This window comes from Mesoplodon mirus, assembly GCF_964341445.2.
Source record: "Mesoplodon mirus genome assembly, chromosome: 12".
Lineage (NCBI taxonomy): Eukaryota > Metazoa > Chordata > Mammalia > Artiodactyla > Ziphiidae > Mesoplodon > Mesoplodon mirus.
In genome coordinates, this window is record NC_138988.1 from 81,700,955 (window position 1) to 81,719,237 (window position 18,283).

An 18,283-nucleotide genomic window follows, 5' to 3' on the forward strand; every position below is an offset into this window, starting at 1 on the left:
TCTGTCTTATCCAAGTCAACTCGCGCAAGGCCCCTTCTCTCCAGGCTCAGTCTGCCTTGTGTCTCTGTGAGCCGTGTGGTTAACCAGACAGTCTACACCATCCTGACTGGTTGATGGCTCACCATGGTGATGCTTACCACAAGAATGTGACAACTGTATCTCTCAGCTCCAGAGAGAAAAGGTGGGGTTGGGGGAGGGGAATGCATGCACTTTCTTCATTGCAGTGAAGTAGAAATTCTCGTCTTGAATAATGTTTGAATTTAACACAGACAGAAAGAGAGCTACTCCAGTGCCATTCCCTTTGGAGACTCTTCCTCCTCCTTTTAAGCCCCTTTGCCTGTTCTCTGCATCAGCTTCAAGTTCAAGGCTAAAGAAAAATCAAACAGGACAATCTCTACTTCTAGAAGTGAAAGATTCCATAATCATTCATGGCTCAACCTGAAATACTCCTGAGTTGTTATTGTAGTTGTAATTTTTCCAGATTTCTTCAAACACTGGCAGATCAGCAAGTTCAAATAGGTTCTAAACAAAAAGGAAGAAAGAGAGAGAAGGAAAGGAGGGAGGGAGGGAGGGAGGGAGAGAGGGAGGGAGGGAGGGAGGGAAAAGAGCTTCTATGGAGAAGCTGTTCTACTGTTCAACATACATGACATTTCTAAATCCTCATTTTTAATTACTCCTGCTGAATACTCAGATGTGACCAAAAGAATCAATGAGCTTAATCACCACATTTATGTCAGCAGCAGCACATATTAGAAAAATGGGTGCATCCACCATAAGCATAAGCATGATTCGGCCACAGTGTCCTTCCACTGTCTCATCCCCAGTCAGGTCAGTAGCAATCAAATCTCAGGGCAAATCTTAGAGATGCTTCTCACGTCTCATCTTACAGAGTGATTGTTAATGGACAAGTGCCTATGATTGACTGTATATTGTTTTATAGCATGTAAATTTAACCAAACATAATATGTCTAAACATGTAAACTTAAAATAGACAATCATATAAAGTTGAGGTAAATACTATTAAGGCATGTATTAAATCCATCACTACCTCTCAGGGATTCACAGAGGCCATGATTCCTGGGTGTTCTGTCACTCGAACAAGTTTGGGAACATCTGCCCAGGCAATCCCTGTGTCTATGATACCAAAGTTTACCATTCTTTTCAAAATATCAACCCTACCCTCATTCCCCTCCTGCTCCCAGAACCTACTTCCTGAACCAAAAGCCTTCAACATCCACCCTTTTCCTCAGTTATAAGCTTTCCTTGTGCCTCAAAGATAGTGATAGCAGTAGAGGGAGAAGGGGAGAGAGAGAGAGAGAGAGTGTGTGTGTGTGTGTGAGAGAGAGAGAGAGAGAGAGAGAGAGAGAGAGAAGTATTTGGTGCCCAAAGGCAAACCTTTCCAGTCAGTTCAGGGCAGAACCACCTGGAAGGAGGAGATAGGCCAAGAATAAGATCAGAAGGCCCTGAGAGCAGCACCTAAGAACCCAGGGGGCTGGATGAACCTAAGATTCTCTCCAGGAATCTCCACAGGGAGGAGGGGAGGGCCCTCTGGCTGTCTGAACCAATTGTCATCTAAATTTCAATAGACAGGAGGACCCCAGCTGACCGGGGCCATCTTTGCTGACTTGTTTCTGTCCCCCTTGTAGACCATGAGCATCACAGTGGAGAGAATGGCACCTTTGTGATCTCTGATTCCCCAGTAGCTGACACAGTACTAGACCTTAAAAGGAGGGTTTTTGGAGGATGACTGGAAAATTGAACCTACCTTACCAGCTCAATATGTCAACCTCTCAGAGGTGTGTATTTTTCAGTAAAGTCCTCAAAAATGATGTTTCAAAGAGAGGATTTCAGCAGAGCACAAAGATATAGTTTGCCAGCAGAGTCTCTTCCCATGGCCCACAAATTACAGCACAGGGAATGTAGTTTGTCTTGCTAAGCTTGAGACCCAACCATAGCTGACATTCCTAGAGGAATCCCACGTGAGGATGAGAACGAAGACTGAGAGGCTGTGGAAGTGGAGGAACCAGGTTTTCCTAAAAAACAGCATGCCCACAAAAACTAATAATCATCCCCTCAACCATGTTGCCCTACTGCCCTTTAATCTATCAAATTCAAAGAGTTGGATGAAACCAAAGGATTTCAAATAATCCTTAGATTAAATGTGATTGTCATGCACTGTTTACTTTTATGCGTTTAACCTTGAACAGCTACAGGTATAGTGAAGGTCATTTGGGAGGCTGAAAATGTAGGTCGGGTTCAAGTTCGTGGAAGGAGCACCCCACCAACACTGACTTCCTTCCCCTGAGGTTACTGTAAGAATTTGCCTGTTTCAGTCAGATGGTGAGAAGCCAACTTCAGGCCCCAAAAGGCTCTTCATGCATCTCCCACACAGGGCACTCAGCAGTCAAACTGAAACAGCATCCCTCTGCATCCTTTCAGACCTACCACATGAGTGAGTCAGAGGCATTTCCCTCTGAGGCCTCCCCCTCCTGCTGTCACCAAAGACATGGTTCAATAGAACTGGCCACGGGATAAAGCAAATTGTCCAGAATACACTAAAAAGAGGTCTAAGCACATGAACCTCAATTACTGCTCTGAGGCATGAACAGTGGCCAGGAGATTAGAAATGGGTAGATCATGACCAATAATTTCTAGAGTGAATGTTCTCCCAGCCTCGAAATGTAATTCTTATTTAGGCTAATCAAACATCCAAGTTGATGAAGAGTTAGCCATGCAAGAAAGATGTCAAAGAAAAAGAAAATTCAATTAGTTTCCTATCATTGCTACAACAAATTACTGCATGCTTGGTAGCTTAAAGCAGCACACATTTATTATTTTACAGGTTCACTGGGTCAAAACCAAGGTATCAACAGGGCTGTCCCTCCAGAGGCTCTAGGGGAGAACAGTTTCTTTGCCATTTCCAGCTTCTAGAGCTGCATTCCTTGACTAGTGGTCCCTTCCTTCATCTTCAAAGCACATCACTCCAACCTCTGTTATCAGTCATCACATCACATCGTCTCCTGTTGTCAAATCTCCCTCTGCCTCCCTCTTATAAGGACATCTGATTACATTTAGAGTCCACCATAATAATGCAAGATAATCTCCCCATCTCCATAGCCTTCATGTAGGCACATCTGCAAAGTCCCTTTTGCCATTTAAGGTAACATTCACACGTTCCAGGTATTAAAGTGTGGATATCTTTGGGAGCCATTATTCAACCTACTATTCCATGCAAGAAAGATTTTCAGAGAAGAAAACAATCAGACACACCCTACAGCACTCTTAACACAATTGAACATAATATTCTCTTGATTATTTAGGAAACAATATCTAAGATCATTCTCATTATGAACATCAGTTCATCACCATATTCTAGGAGCACAGAAATGCTCATTAGTATAGAGTTCTGGCGCATAAACGAAACCAGAGATTCAGCTCTATTTGACTTCAGAATAAATTATGAGGTATGGAATCATTTTCGTTCAGTAAGAGTGCCCTAAAATCTTTGAAACCTTAGAGCAAATAGTAGAATTTGAGAATTTATTTCCAAGAGGCAAGCAAACTTTTTGCTTTGCACTAGAGGTATCTTGAAACCCCCTATTTTTTTCTGAGAAATGCCAACAGTTGGGCCATTTAATTAAGCAAATATAAAATACAGCAACTTAGGAACTATAGTTCCTGGGGATTAACTTGCTTTTTGTAAAAGGTGATTTTAAAGGTCATTAATACCGAAGGCAGAGTTGCATCTCTGCAGACTATGTCCTTTGCACAAAACTTCCTTTCTAACTATCAATATACTTCATTGTTACACCCTGTTGTTTTTTAATATACACGTCTGTGTTTGTGACTTTTTTTTTTTTTTTTTTGCAGTACGCAGGCCTCTCACTGCTGTGGCCTCTCCTGTTGCGGAGCACAAGCTCTGGACGCGCAGGCTCAGCGGCCATGGCTCACGGGCCTAGCCACTCCGCGGCATGTGGGATCTTCCCAGACCGTGGCACGAACCCGTGTCCCCTGCATCGGCAGACGGACTCTCAACCACTGCACCACCAGGGAAGCCCTGTTTGTGACTTTTTAATTAATGTTGTTGAGGTGGCCAAAAAATGCTGCAAATGTATAAAGGCACAATTTTTAACTCCTGCTGGACGACAGAACAAAAAATAGAATTGAACTAGGCATAGCTCAGGTTGCCTAGACTCACAGATTTAAGGCTGAATGAACATTTAGAAAGGGTAACAGTGCTGGGCTATTGCAGTCTGAAATAATTGTTTTTGGAGCATATCATAATTACTATGGCCATGTAATAAAACCCCCCAAATTTCCTGGTATAAAGCAACCATTTTAAGAGATTCCACATATAAGTGATCTCATACAGTATTTGTCTTTCTCTGTCTGACTTATTTCACTTAGCATGATGTCCTCCAAGTCCATCCATGTTGCTGCAAATGGTAAGATTTCATTCTTTTTAATGGCTGAGTAATATTCCATTGTATATACATATACCACCTCTTCTTCATCCATTCATCTAATGATGGACACTCAGGTTGCTTCTGTATGTTGGCAATTGTAAATAATGCTGCTCTGAACATTGGGGTGCATGTATCTTTTCGAATTAGTTTTTGGTTTTTTTCGGCTATATACTCAGGAGTGCGATTCTTGGGTCATATGGTAGTTCTATTTTTAGTTTTTTGTGAAACCACCATATAGTGGCCATACCTAGTAAAATTCATTCTCATATTACAAGAACTTCAATTCATCTAAATTCTCAAACCCAAATCATAGTGCTTAGTGGATTTCACAAAGCTAAGCAACATAGAAAGAGAAAAGATTTGTTTGCTTTTATACTTAATCCAATGTTTATGTGTTTTCAAATACAGTCACCAGAAGTTTGGCATCCCATATGCAGACACAGTCAAAAGCAAGTGGCTTTCTTAATGGATCTCACTTGAGGTTTGAGGTAACCGCAGAAGGCAGTCAGGCGTTTGACAAGTGGTCTGTGGGAAATCTGGGTCTTTTTTCTCTTAGAGGTTTCTTAGGACCCTGGGAAACTCTTGCCACATGGATTAGTATTTTCAGAATTTTTCGTGAATAGTGTGTCCCTTCCGGGGAGGCCCATCACAGGCAGACCCCACTCCAGCTTCAGCACACACAGCCCATCCAGAGCTGTGCCTCCCAGATCTGGTTTCTGTCAAAATCACGAGACCATGGTTGTGGGAAATGGTTACATGGCTTCTGGTGTTGTTACCACCACAAACAAGGTCTGGTCCTTGCCTTCAGGCCATGCAAAGGGCTGTGGTATGTCACCTACACACAGCATGTGAGGAAACCACAGAGGTAAGCTAGTGGAGTAGGAAGTCTCTGCAAGAACAGAGAGAACGCACATAGAGAGAATTTTAACATGGAAGGCAGCTGTACATATATAAAAACGTACACTCTTCTGTCTGTAGTGTATATATCACATTAAAAAGCAATAAAAACAGGGCTTCCCTGGTGGCGCAGTGGTTGAGAGTCCGCCTGACGATGCAAGGGACACGGGCTCATGCCCAGGTCTGGGAAGATCCCACATGGGGCGGAGCGGCTGGGCCCATGAGCCATGGCCACTGAGCCTGCGCGTCCAGAGCCTGTGCTCTGCAATGGGAGAGGCCACAACAGTGAGAGGCCCGCGTACAGCAAAAAAAAAAAAAAAAAAAAAAAAAAATTATTAAAACAGGTATAAGCATTATCTAATTTTTCTAAGCAAAAATAGTTAAAGGTTCACAAATAAAGAAATACCCAAACAAATTCTGATTTGTCAACTTGAAAGAGTAGTATGTAGCCACTAAAAATCATTGTGAACCATATGGAAACAGAAAATGTATAAAATATAATATTAAGTAAAAACTTTAGATCGCACATATGTTGCAGTTACAGCCTTATATAAAGCATGTATCTGTGAGATGAATGAGCAGAAAAGAAAGCAGAATATTAATCTAAAAAAATACAGATGAAGTTGTTTACAAAACAGAAACAGACTCACAGACATAGAAAACAAACTTATGATTTGGGGAAGGAGGAGGAATAAATTAGGAGTATGGAATTAACAGCTACACACTACTTATATAAAGTAGATAAACCACAAAGACTTACTGTAGAGCACAGGGAACTATATTCAATATCTTGTAATAACCTATAATGGAAAAGAACCAGAAAAAGAATATATATATATATATATATATATATATATATATATATATATATATATTACTGAATCACTTTGCTATATACCTGAAACTAACACAATATAGTAAATAACTATACTTCAAGAAAAAAAGTGATATGTTTTTATTGTGGGATAATGGATGGCTTTTCCCTTTCTTAATAACACACCAGACAACACATGCCAGGTACTATGCTAAGCATCTTATATATATTATCTCATTCTAGCCTCTCAACAATCCTGTGAAGTAGGCACTGTGATCATCCCCATTTTACAATTGAGAAAAGAGGAACACAGAGAGGTTAGGTGACTTGCCCAAGATTATTAGTAATTGGTGCAGCCAGTAAGTGTCAGAGATGGCATTTGGTTCCAACACCTACATGCTTAGTCATTATGGTGTGGTTTCTGATATTGCTATGATGCTCATACAATTTAAGAGAAGAGATGAACATTTTGCAAGTAGGAAGTCTTCGTGTTCAAATGGGGGTCATTCTTTTCTTTCTTTTTAGTTTTGATATATATTTCCTCTTCACTACTGAGCAAAATTCTCAAAATCAGCACGGGTAAGTAGCTGCTAGTGTGCCAGCAGTAGGTCACAATATTTAAAGCATACATTTCACACAGCCCCTGTTATAAAATTACAAGACCAAGGTCACACACCTGCTACTAGCAAACAGAGGTGTGTTTCTAGAAGGACATCAAGTAGTGCCATTTGTAGATCAAGGGTTAATCCTGAGAACCTCCAGTGACCTATGTAAGAAGCATGTTAATCAGTCTTCATTTCCAGATAGGAAAAGATTCAAAATCAAGAGCTGTCTAAATATTAAACGCATTTTTTCTACCTCTCCTATTAGAAAAAAAGACAAACCAATTTCATAACCGTTTTCCTCACTGTAAATTACAAGCGAAACTTCTCCCATGTGACGTCATAAATATAGGTGACGTCTATCCAGGTTTGGGGAGGAAGAGAGAAGGAGAGAGAAAGAGAGAGATTGAGAATGTGTTTTTCCCCTCAGCCAAGTCTTCATAAGTATGAACTGGATATCAAAAGAAAAGTCTATATGCTTTCAAGTTGCCATGTGGAAAGAAAAGTTCCTCTCTCCACACACTATATGGTGATTGGATTTGGACGCCTGAACCATTCAACTTGACCACTTCTCCTACAGGCAAAACAAGACACCTCCAAGTCCCAGAAAGCTGGGCGCAGAGCTAAGGAGCACAGGAGGGTCTCAGGTGGCTGCCAGGGAAGACAGAGTCCCCCAGGAGGGAGCCGTCATTCCCTAGGCACCTATGCTAGGGAATCTGGGTACAAACCGGCGCAGTGTGCCACCCTGTGAGTGGGAGAAGACCTGCAATTTCCTGAACAGCAGCCAACCGTGGAGGGAAGCTGTAACTCAGGGCCCCAGGCTCCAGGGGGCGCCGTGTACAATGTACCTGGAGATGTGGGCTGGGGAGATCCTTCGTCATGGCTCCCAGAGTCCTTATTGGAAACGCTATAGAACCAACATGAAAAGTCACAAACTTGGAGTCAGTGAACCTGCTTATGTCACTAACTACCCAAGTGACCTTGAGCAATCCACCTAATTCATCTGGGCCTCATCTGCAAATTAAAAAGGTCGACAGGTGATCTACAGGGGCCCCTCCAGCTCTAACTACGTGAATCTACCACAGGAGAAATTGCCTTCCCTCTGACCTTGTAACCCGTCTTCTGGTTTCCATCCCTTTTATACACTTACCACCAAAATTCTCTTATGAAATACAGCTGTGCTCTTATAACATCTGTAATAGAGCATACAAAACCATCCACGAGGGGGCCCTCTGCCTACTGTCCTTTGCCTACTGCCATGTTCATTCGTTCACTCATGTTTTCAATCGTTCTCTCAAGAAATATTTATTATGTATCCTCCACTGTGTCCCTGTGTCCACATTATCCCAGGCATATGCTGTTCCCTTAACACACCAAGCTTTTTTGTGCCTCTGCACTTTGGTTTATCCTGTTCCCTTTGCCCTTCCGTCATTTTCCTCTAGAGCAACTCTTATTTAACCCAGTGCAAAAGTCATCTCCTTTCTGAAATTTCCTGGTGAGCTATCATCCTCTGTGTCTTCTTTAAATCTCAGACCTTGATCATGGTACTTAGTACATCATTTTGAAATTACATGTGACCACATGTACAAGATAATATCTTGATACATTCAGAGGCATAATTTTTTCCTCTGCAATGTCCTTCACCTCTATACTTCTCTCACCACTCAGATTGAGGCTTTTTGTGTGTACTACCCTCAGGGTAAAGCTATTACTGCCAAAATGAACAGGGAAAGGAAGATTCACTGCACAGATTTCTGCACCAGGATGGACTTGTGGGATTCACAGCAAACTTACGAAGCTGATAACTATGAGAGAAAATGGTTTTTAGATTCCAAGAGGCTGAGCACTTTAAGTACAAACGTCAATGTTTATACCATAAGTGAAAGACTCTGAAGCAAAGAGAAGAGCCCGCTTACCAGCTCCTCCATCCCCACCCTCACCTACAGACGAGGTAAAAGTTGCCCCCACTAAAGAGTTAAAAATGAGTGCCAGGCTCCTGCCCGCTGCCCATCCTCAAGCCAAGTTGCAGGTGGGAGTGAGAACTGATGCCCCATCCCCTCTCTGGGACTGAAAGGCAGCAGAACACAGGTGTGCCTTGAGCCAGGACCGTAGAAGTGAAGGAGGAAATGTGGTGCATCTGGGCGAGAGAGGGACCAGTGAGCCTCTGAGTGGTGGGGAGACCAAAATCTGGAAGCCCCTGTGTCCTCAAGAAGCACAGGAGATTCATGAAAGACCACTAGTGATTCCAGATGCAGAGTGACCGCCATGGCCCTTGTGACCAGGGGTCTGCAGGTGGCCGCTACCAAGACCATGGCCCCCGCCATGTGCATTTGTTACCTTTCTTCATGTCTCCAGTAGCTACCACAGTGGCCAATAGATGTTCATGTTGTAAAATAATATAGCCAGGAAGACAGAGCAGTAAAGAGTCATAGGGAACGCGAGCCCTGTTTGCACCATGTTCTTTAACTCTCCTCCTAACCCCCAAGAACCATTAATAATAGAGGAACTCTCCAAGGCATGGAAACAGAGAGGAGATTGCTGGTTGCCAGGGGCAGGGTGTGGGGGAATGGGGAGATGTTGGATGAAAGGGACACACTTTCATTTATAAGATGAATAAGTTCTGGGGATCTAACGTACAGCCTGGTGACTGTAATTAACAATACTGTATTGTATTCTTGAAATGTGCTAAAAGGGTACATCTTAAATGTTCTTATCACACACACAAAAAAAGGACTTATGTGAAGGGATGGAGGTGTTAAGGAACCTTATTGTGGTAATCATTTCACCATATATACATGTATCAAATCATTACATTGTTATCACTTAAATTTACACCATGTTATTTATCAATTATGTCTCAAAAAAGCTGGGGGGGAAAGCTAATATTACCAAGATCACACACAAATAATAATAATGATAATTCTGACACTAGCACTCTGATGAAATACGAAAAACAGATGACAGGTGTATAGAATTTCATAGTCTTCAGGTCCACAAGGTTTGTGAGTACAAGCTGAGGCTGGAAACAAACATCTGAAGTATTTTTCAATCATCAATACTTTATTATATTAATACTTGATATATTAATTTTTCTCCTACAATTTTATATATCATAAATACATGGACAGTTTCCCTATAGGTATAAATATCAGGCCAACCTCATCTATATTTAGCAAATGCTTAATAAACAGGTGCTGGATCCTTATCCCCATCCTTCCTGCCCACCTCATCCTGCACAGACCCTCCCACACACTCTTACATTGTGCTTATTTTATTTGTTGCCTTTTGTGGAGCAGAAGCCCATTTTACCAACAGGGCCCCCACCCAATGACCACATGGCTGGGAGGTGGTCACGATAGCACATAAGCAGAGTAGGCGAGGGTCCTGCATTCTCCTCCATCTATCTTCAGGGGGGTGGGACATTGGGACATCTCAGGACCGTATAAAGATTGTGAAGCCCCAGAAAGTTACTCTATCTAATACAGAGCTTTGAGAGTCCCATGCAGATCTTATGAAGAGACCTGGGAAGTGGAGAGAATCGGGAACCACACAGGACTCATGGCAAAGTGCTGGGTAAAGAGGGGCGTTTCTACAGCTTCTTCAGCTGAGCTGATCTGCCGCTCTCAAGTCACGCACGTAGCGGACGATGGGGGTGACACAGGTGCAACCAACAGTCACCCGCACCTTCTCCAGCCGGAAGGAGCGAGAGCAACCCTGGGGCTCCCTCCGGAGGACCAGGAACTCTTGCTGGATGGGGACGGAGTTCATCGAGCTGTCTTCCTTCCCCTCGGCGTTGATGCAGCCCGTGTGCCTGCACCGGGCCTCTGCGATCTCGGAGGGGAACCGGTGGGGGTCCCGGGTGACGCTGCAGGAGGAGCAGGGAGAAGCCAATGGTGAGACCGGGGGTGGGAGGCGGGGAAAGATGCACAGAGGATGGGGGCCCCGCGGCACTGGGCGCCCACTTGCAGGGAGGCGGTGCCAGGCAACTCAGGGCGGCAGCGCAGGCGCGGAGCAGACAACCTGGACTCAGATGCCGGCCCGTGGCGAGTGCTCAACTGCTTAGGCCTCAGTTCCCTCAGCTTTAAAATGGGGGTTCGCAAATGCCTCTCCCGTGGGACTGTCACCAACACTCGGTGATACAAATGCGTATGAAGCGCCACGCCGTAAAACGTTGGCATTCCATACATGTTAGATCTTTTAGTTCATTTTCCTTTTCATTTTTATTATTATAATCATCATTCATCCTTTGGTTAGAGACTGAACATCACTAAGAGGTCCCCCAGCACACAGTCTACAAAGCCTGCTGCTTGGGAAAGAAAACCAAAGCCCTGCGGGGTTGGTGAATCCAATGCCTTCTTTCAATTTCTCCCTGAATAGCCCCCTTGCCAGGGGGAATAAAGGCAGCAAAGCCAATCCAGCCAGCTGGCAAGCGCACACTCCCGCTTCCCAGGGCAAGCAATGCGGGCAGCCCCGGGAGCACTTCTAAGGGTCCTCGGGCTCTGTTTTCATACTTATATTTAGAGCATAGAAATGAGTGCTTGCTATTCCGAGAACCTCCGTGTAAGACAAAATCCCAGGTCTGTACCCTGAACATCCTCACCTAGCAGCCCCTCCCCAAACTGGCCTTTCTCCTCCACTCTGGGCTCCTCCCGGCTCCTTGAAGGCTGAAATCCAATCTGAGTGGCTCTCTCTGAACTGACTTTTCTGGTTCCCGCTTATCTGCATGCAGAGACCATTATGTGGGCTGCTTTAAAGAGTCCTCTCTTCCAGCACAGAAAGTTTGTAAATTCCAAATCCAGGGCTGCATGAAGCAGAAATGGGCAAAGCATAGACCTTCGACCACATAGGAGGACTTAGCCCAAAATAGCAAGAAAATGTGAGCACCCAGGGAAAGTGGAATTTCCGTTTTTCAGAGTGAATGTGAGGACTATTATTTTTTCTATATTTTTGAAATTTTCTACTTATCGTTAGAATAAATTAACATGTTTTTCAAAAGAACGTGGAGGTCAGTCTCCTTGAAACGTACTTGTAATCCCAGGGGGAGCTGGAGCGGTTCTGGAAGCCGTGTGAGAGGGGAACGCCCTGACTCTGCCTGAGGATGCGGATGTCAACCCTCACAGTGTGGTCCTCCGGAGGGGGGCAGAGGGCAGGATCCCCAGCTTTGGGGGTTTTCCGAGCTGCCACCTCCCCCAGGAGGGTCAGCCCCAATGTCAACAGCAGCAGGGACTTGACCTGGAAATAGATGAGAATGGGACTGGTTAGGGACGCTGGTGTCACTTGCTGACAAGAGACAGGTCGTGCTTCAGCTGAACTGAGCATCCCTGGGATGGGATCAGGGCTCCCCTCTGAACCTCAGATCCTCACCTGGCAACAGGAACAGTCATACATGAAGATACCAGGGTACCAACCTGAGAACTAAACTCATTCGCCTGGTGATTGAGCCCTCCACAGCCCGAGAGCTCCTGAAAAGGTTCGCAAGCCAACAAAGCATCAAATTAAAAGGCAAAAGAGAAACTGCTGTGGCTGGGTGCACCAACAGTGGCAAGGAGGGGTGCTGACAAACAAGAAAGAGAAAGAAAATACACACCATAAACAGGCACGAGGAGAGTAAAGGCACATACATCCCTCTGGGACCATGTGCTGTGGGCTCACTCACCTCGGTGCCCAGGGCCCCGGGAGGGCCAGAGTGCCGCCAGAGAGATCAAGACCCTGGCTCCCCTCCAGCAAACAGCAGTGTATGCCTGATCTATGTTTGCATATTAAAACTGTCCTACACAGGGGCTCCCCTGGCGGTCCAGTGGTCAAGACGCTGCGCTTCCACTGTAGGGTGTGTGGGTTCGATCCCTGGTGGGGGAACTAAGATCCCACATACCGCACAGCCAAAACAAAAACAAAAACAAAACTATCTTACACATATTAAGAAAAAGAGTAACAAACCACGAGGAAGATGAATAAAGGATATGAAGAGAATTCAACAAAATACAACAACCAAAAACATTATGTTTCATGTTGACTCTCACTAGTAATCAGATACACACAAGATAAAACAACAACAAAAATCATTTCATCATTTCTCTTCAGGGAGAGAACAGGGAGAAAGGGAGATGTCAGGATCCGGGACTAGGTTTAAATCCTGACCTGGTCTCCTCACTGAGCCTCTGCTTTCTCTTCTTTCCAGCCAGAGCATAATACTTGCTTCATAATAATATTCACAAGATTAAATAAAACGTTCTCTGTAAAGCACCTACAATAAAAATAGGGGCTTAAGAAATGATAACTCTTGCTTTTAATTTCCAACCTCACATCCATGAATCCTCCACAAAGCTCTTCGTCCCAGCCATCCCTCCACCTGGAATACACTGCCCCACCCCTATCCATCCAAATCCTCCCCTTCCGTCAGGGCCCCACTAGGACTCGGTCTCCTCCAGGAACTGTCCCGAAAGTAGTTCATTTATAAAGCTTTTACCATCTAGCACTCAAGCAGCCCTTCTTTATTGTCTGGACATGCAGTATGTGTGTTCATACAGATCTACACCTATTAGATGGTAAGTTCCTGCAGGACAACATGTCATAGAACAGGTCTTCCAAAATACTTTCTGGATGAATGAAAGAGCGGGTGAGTGAATGCATGAACAGAACAATCCATTTAAATTAACAACATAGGGCTTCCCTGTTGGCGCAGTGGTTGAGAGTCCGCCTGCCGACGCAGGGGACACGGGTTCTTGCCCCGGTCCGGGAGGGTCCCACATGCCGTGGAGCGGCTGGGCCCGTGAGCCACGGCCGCTGAGCCTGCGCGTCCGGAGCCTGTGCTCCGCAACAGGAGAGGCCACAGCAGTGAGAGGCCCGCATACCACCAAAAAAAAAAAAAAATTAACAACATAGTTAAGCTCAATTCATTAAGAAAAACACCATGCAAAGCCAACTACAGCAGAGTTCCCATGACCCGTGCTGACTGAAGGAAGCAGAGACACTGAGGATGCACAAGAGAGAAATGGAAACTACTTCCCTTTAGCTCCAGAAAATATACTTCTTATACTTACATTGAAATACCAGTTTATCTGGTATTACAGGCGTGCACAAAGAAAGCATTCAGTGAAGACCTAACTAAAATAAAGGAAGAGCTAAAAATCTCTCCAGCTTCCCTTTCTCACGACCTGCTTTGCTCACCCCACGGTGACCACCGACCCTCACTAGGGATGGACAAGCCTCATCACCAATACTCAACATAATGCAGACCCAGGGCTGAAAGGGAGTTACTTTGATCCTCAGGGCTCAGTGTCATTCAGGCTCACACCTTCCGTGAGTTAGGGTTGGGAAGGTGATTAGACATGTTGGTTTAAAGGACCTTCTTTTTATCTTTTGCAGATGCTGGAGGCAAGAAGATAAGAGTAAACAAAAAGGTCATGGTGTCAAGTGCTGTACTAATGTAGCTGATACTAAATAGAAGCTGAAAGCAAGATTGAGCCAGATAAGCCTGAAAGAGGCTGATTTGCCTCCAGATAATCAGCAGGTGTCTACTTTTGTCTCCTGCAATCATTCATTCATTCAACAACTCTTTCCTGTCTCTGGAGTCAAAAGTCCTGGGTCCGTAACTCAGTTCCAGGACTCTTACTAGTGGTGACTCAGTTTCCTCCACCAGCAAATGTGGAGATTAAATGATAGGATCCATATATAGCATGAAGAGCAGGGCTGGGACATGGAGAGTATTCAGTATAGGTACTATTGTTAAGTCTACGTTGTCCTAATGATACACAGTGGACGGGAAAGATGTGGAATTTGCCCTCATGTAACTTCTGTCTAGCCAAAGCATTATGACATTTTAAAAAGTAAAAGGATGTCTGCTTAGACAAGACGGTCCTTAGCTTCCCAGCATGCTCAGCTCAACCTTTGACTTACTGCACTGTGAACTCCCGTAAAGAGAACATCTGAACACTTTGTCTCCTGAACTCACCTGTGATTCGTGCTCACCCCATGTAGGAACATGCTCCAGAACCCGGGCAGCTCCTAGCCCATAAGAGTTTGCCTTACCACCGTACTGAGGATGTCCTGTGTGCCTGCACCTCCAATTTCTAATCCTATTCTAATGTCCTTGGCCCTGTCATGTTTCTTGCTGACACTACAACAGATTTCTTCAAAGAAACCAAAAATAGACGTGGCTTTAGAACACAAAACTATCCAACAAATTTGTTTAAACACAATGGCTTTAAATTCAGAAATCTTGCTTCTGAACCATTCAGGGAAAAGAATATTACTTGGAGCCAGTAAACCTAGATTCATGTCCTCATTCTTGGGCATACAGTATCCAGTGATGCTAAATCACTTAAATTCATTGAGCTGTTGTTCATCTGTACAATGGGGAAAGTTGTCCCAATCCACTTCCCTGGATTGGTGCGTGACTCAGAGGTAAAAATAATGACATCATTAATATATTTAACACTCTAATTTGAAAAGATACATGCACCCCAATGTTCATAGCGGCACTGTTTACAGTAGCTGAGACATAGAAGCAACCTAAAGGTCCATGGGCAGATGAATGGATAAAGAAGATGAGGTGTGTGTGTGTGTGTGTGTGTGTGTGTGTGTGTGTGTATATATATATATATATATATATATATATAGTGGAATACTACTAAGCCATAAAAAAAGAATGAAATAATGCTAGTTGCAGTAACATGGATGGACCTAGAGATTATCATACTAAGTGAAGTAAACCAGAAAGAGAAAGACAAATACCGTATGATATCATTTATATGTGGAATCTAAAATATGATACAAACGAACATATTTACAAAACAGAAACAGACTCACTGACATAGAGAACAAACTTATGGTTACCAAAGGGGAAAGGGGGTGGGGGAGGGATAAATTAGGAGTTTGGGATTAACATATAGACACAGCTATATATAAAATAGATAATCAACAAGGACCTACTGTATAGCACAGGGAACTATATTCAATATCCTGTAATAAACCATAATGGAAATCATGGTTTATTTATTCACTTATATATAACTGAATCACTTGCTATATACCAATGTTGCTAATACAACATTGTAAATCAACTCTACTTCAATTAAAAAAAATTTATTGAATGCTTTCTCTATCCTTATTGGTTGTTATATTAAAATGGCCAAGTTAACTAAAAGCCATGCTTGCATATATCTGCTATTTCAGAGAATAGGTTTAGTCATTCTCAATGATATCAATTAATCCTTCCATGAGGGAGATACCACTATTATTCCTCTATACAGATAAGAGGAATAAGAATGCACAGAGAGGTTAAGTAACTTACCCCAAATCCCACATTTAGTAAGTGGTGAAGCCAGGTCTGTCTGACTCCAAAGCCCATGCCCCCTAACTACTGCACTTGGCTGCATTTCTTACCATCTCTAAAACAATATATGAATATAACATAGTATTATCATCACCATATGCCATGACCTTTTATGAAATCCAAGCTCTTTTAAGTTGCATGGCTTGTAAAAAGACAGAAGAAAAGGATTATTTAAACCAATAATATGGTGAGTGATTTCCCAAGCCCTGTTTTCATGCTGCTGTATTTTAAATTCTTCGAAGGTCTTACCTGACGAATGCCAGGTGAGATTCTAGACCCAGGGGATGTAGATTTCCATCACATTAACATCTGCCTCTCCTCCAGGAGGAAGGAGACAATGCAAAAATGATCAGCTCTCAGAGATGTGTCAAATGTCTCTCCCATAGGAGCTGTCCAAGTGCATCACCAGGCGGTTTCACTCCCTGCATCCAGGGCGCTCCCTGTCATCTGCTCATCTTGGGGGAATCATTACCCCTATTGGGGCCCCAGATTCCTTGGTTAAAATAAACATGTACAGATCCTAAAAGGCTGGCTAAGCTCCCCCATGAGATGAGGGCCAACTTAACTCTACAATGGTGGCCCCAAGAGAGACCATGTCCAGTTTGTGATGTCAAGGACTTCAAAAGCTAACACCAACTATGCCAGAGCCATTGGTGAAGAGCTATGGTTTTACACCTCATTATAATTTCTGGTTCTTTTTTCCTTTTCTCCACCAGACAGGGATCAGCATTAAAGTCAGCTCTGTTTTTTAAAGAAATGACCCTAGCAAAAGACCCCAATCTAGCATCATTCCTTATAAATCTTCTTTCCTGAAATCCTAGGGATGACTGTACCAACACAAGAATGATCCTGACTACTCACCACGGCCATGTCACACAGGAATGTCATTGTCACTTTGCTCTGGTCACCGGTTTCACGCAGGAAGCTCTTTCTGAGCTGTGTTGCCTTGTGTGTGCCCGTGTGGTGTCAACGAGAGCACTGTTGGTTTTATAGCAATCTCTGTCCTTGTTTCAGTTGACCTGCTTACTGTCTAACTTGTGGTTGCCCCAGAGTTACTGACGAATGTAGTGTTTTTTTTTTCCTATTCCACTTCCTGAAGGGGAGTTGAAGGGGGACCCTAAAAAGGCATGATGAAAAAAGAACCAAATCTTCCTCTTCTTCTGCCCCACTCCCACCCCCATTGTCCTCACACTACAGCAAATTTCTTAACTTATGCACTACAGAGATGAACCAAGTGACAAACTGCTGTCATGATCTTTCATGTTCTTCCACAAAATGGCTAAGAACTCCAGTCACGCACCTTACGTTCTACTTTCCAGTCATGCAGTGTGAACTGAGATTTAAGTGGATAAGTCATCCTTCAAGGAGGCTTGGTATTAAACAGAGAACTGTCTTTAGCTCCACTTTATGAATGGAAAAAACAAAACCAGAGAAATGAATGGCATCAGTGAGAGATTCAGAAATTATATCCCTGGCAGTTAGTTTCATGGTCTCCCTAAACTAATTCTGTTTTAACCCCATGGTTAGACTCCTACCAGTGTTTGATAGATTGATAATCATTACTTATACAACATATAACCAACTATTATCTTGGCTGTATCTGACTGAAGATGGTTTGATTTTTTAAACTAAATGGATTAGCAAGTAGAACCTTTAAATGCTCTGATGTGTAATTTTAAATGACTTGCAAAAAAGTTAATTTATCTTAGTTCAGTTCAGGTCAACATTTATTAAGCACTTGCTGTATGTTGGGCATTATAGCCTAGGGATACACAGACATTTCTGAAATAACAATAACTGACTCTTTTTAATGCCCATTAAGATCAGGTAAAATTACACATGCTCTGTTAATAAGGCAGGGCACATTCTAGCAGGGTAAGGTTACTCTCCTCCATCACGGGTTTGAACAACTTTGTCCCATTTTCTTTAAATGTAGGAAATAAAGAGGAAACAGCTCTTGGGTTCATGAAGCCCCTCCAAGGTTGATCAAAATTCTTCTGTGATCACGAGTCTTTCACCCGTGTTTCTCCTCCCCATGCCTGTGCGTTCTTCTCTACACCTCTCCTCTGGGACAATCAGAAATGTAACCCCCTAAGAAGACCTCCTTGAATCACCGTTCCCTACCTCATTACTGTGTGCTCATCTTTAGTCTACCTCACACTTGCTTATA

General features: G+C 43.4%; 1 protein-coding gene across 1 annotated transcript; it reads right to left on the reverse strand.

The window, feature by feature from the left end:
- Positions 1 to 10,379: 10,379 nt before the first annotated feature.
- Positions 10,380 to 17,043, reverse strand: IL17F (interleukin 17F; the record flags this gene model as incomplete). Its single annotated transcript, XM_082638038.1, has 3 exons — positions 16,975 to 17,043; positions 11,806 to 12,011; positions 10,380 to 10,644 (listed from the first exon to the last, which is right to left on the reverse strand). The coding sequence occupies exons 1-3, from the start codon at positions 16,999 to 17,001 to the stop codon at positions 10,380 to 10,382; spliced, it is 498 nt and encodes a 165-aa protein (XP_082494164.1). The 5' UTR covers positions 17,002 to 17,043.
- Between the last annotated feature and the right edge of the window lie 1,240 nt (positions 17,044 to 18,283).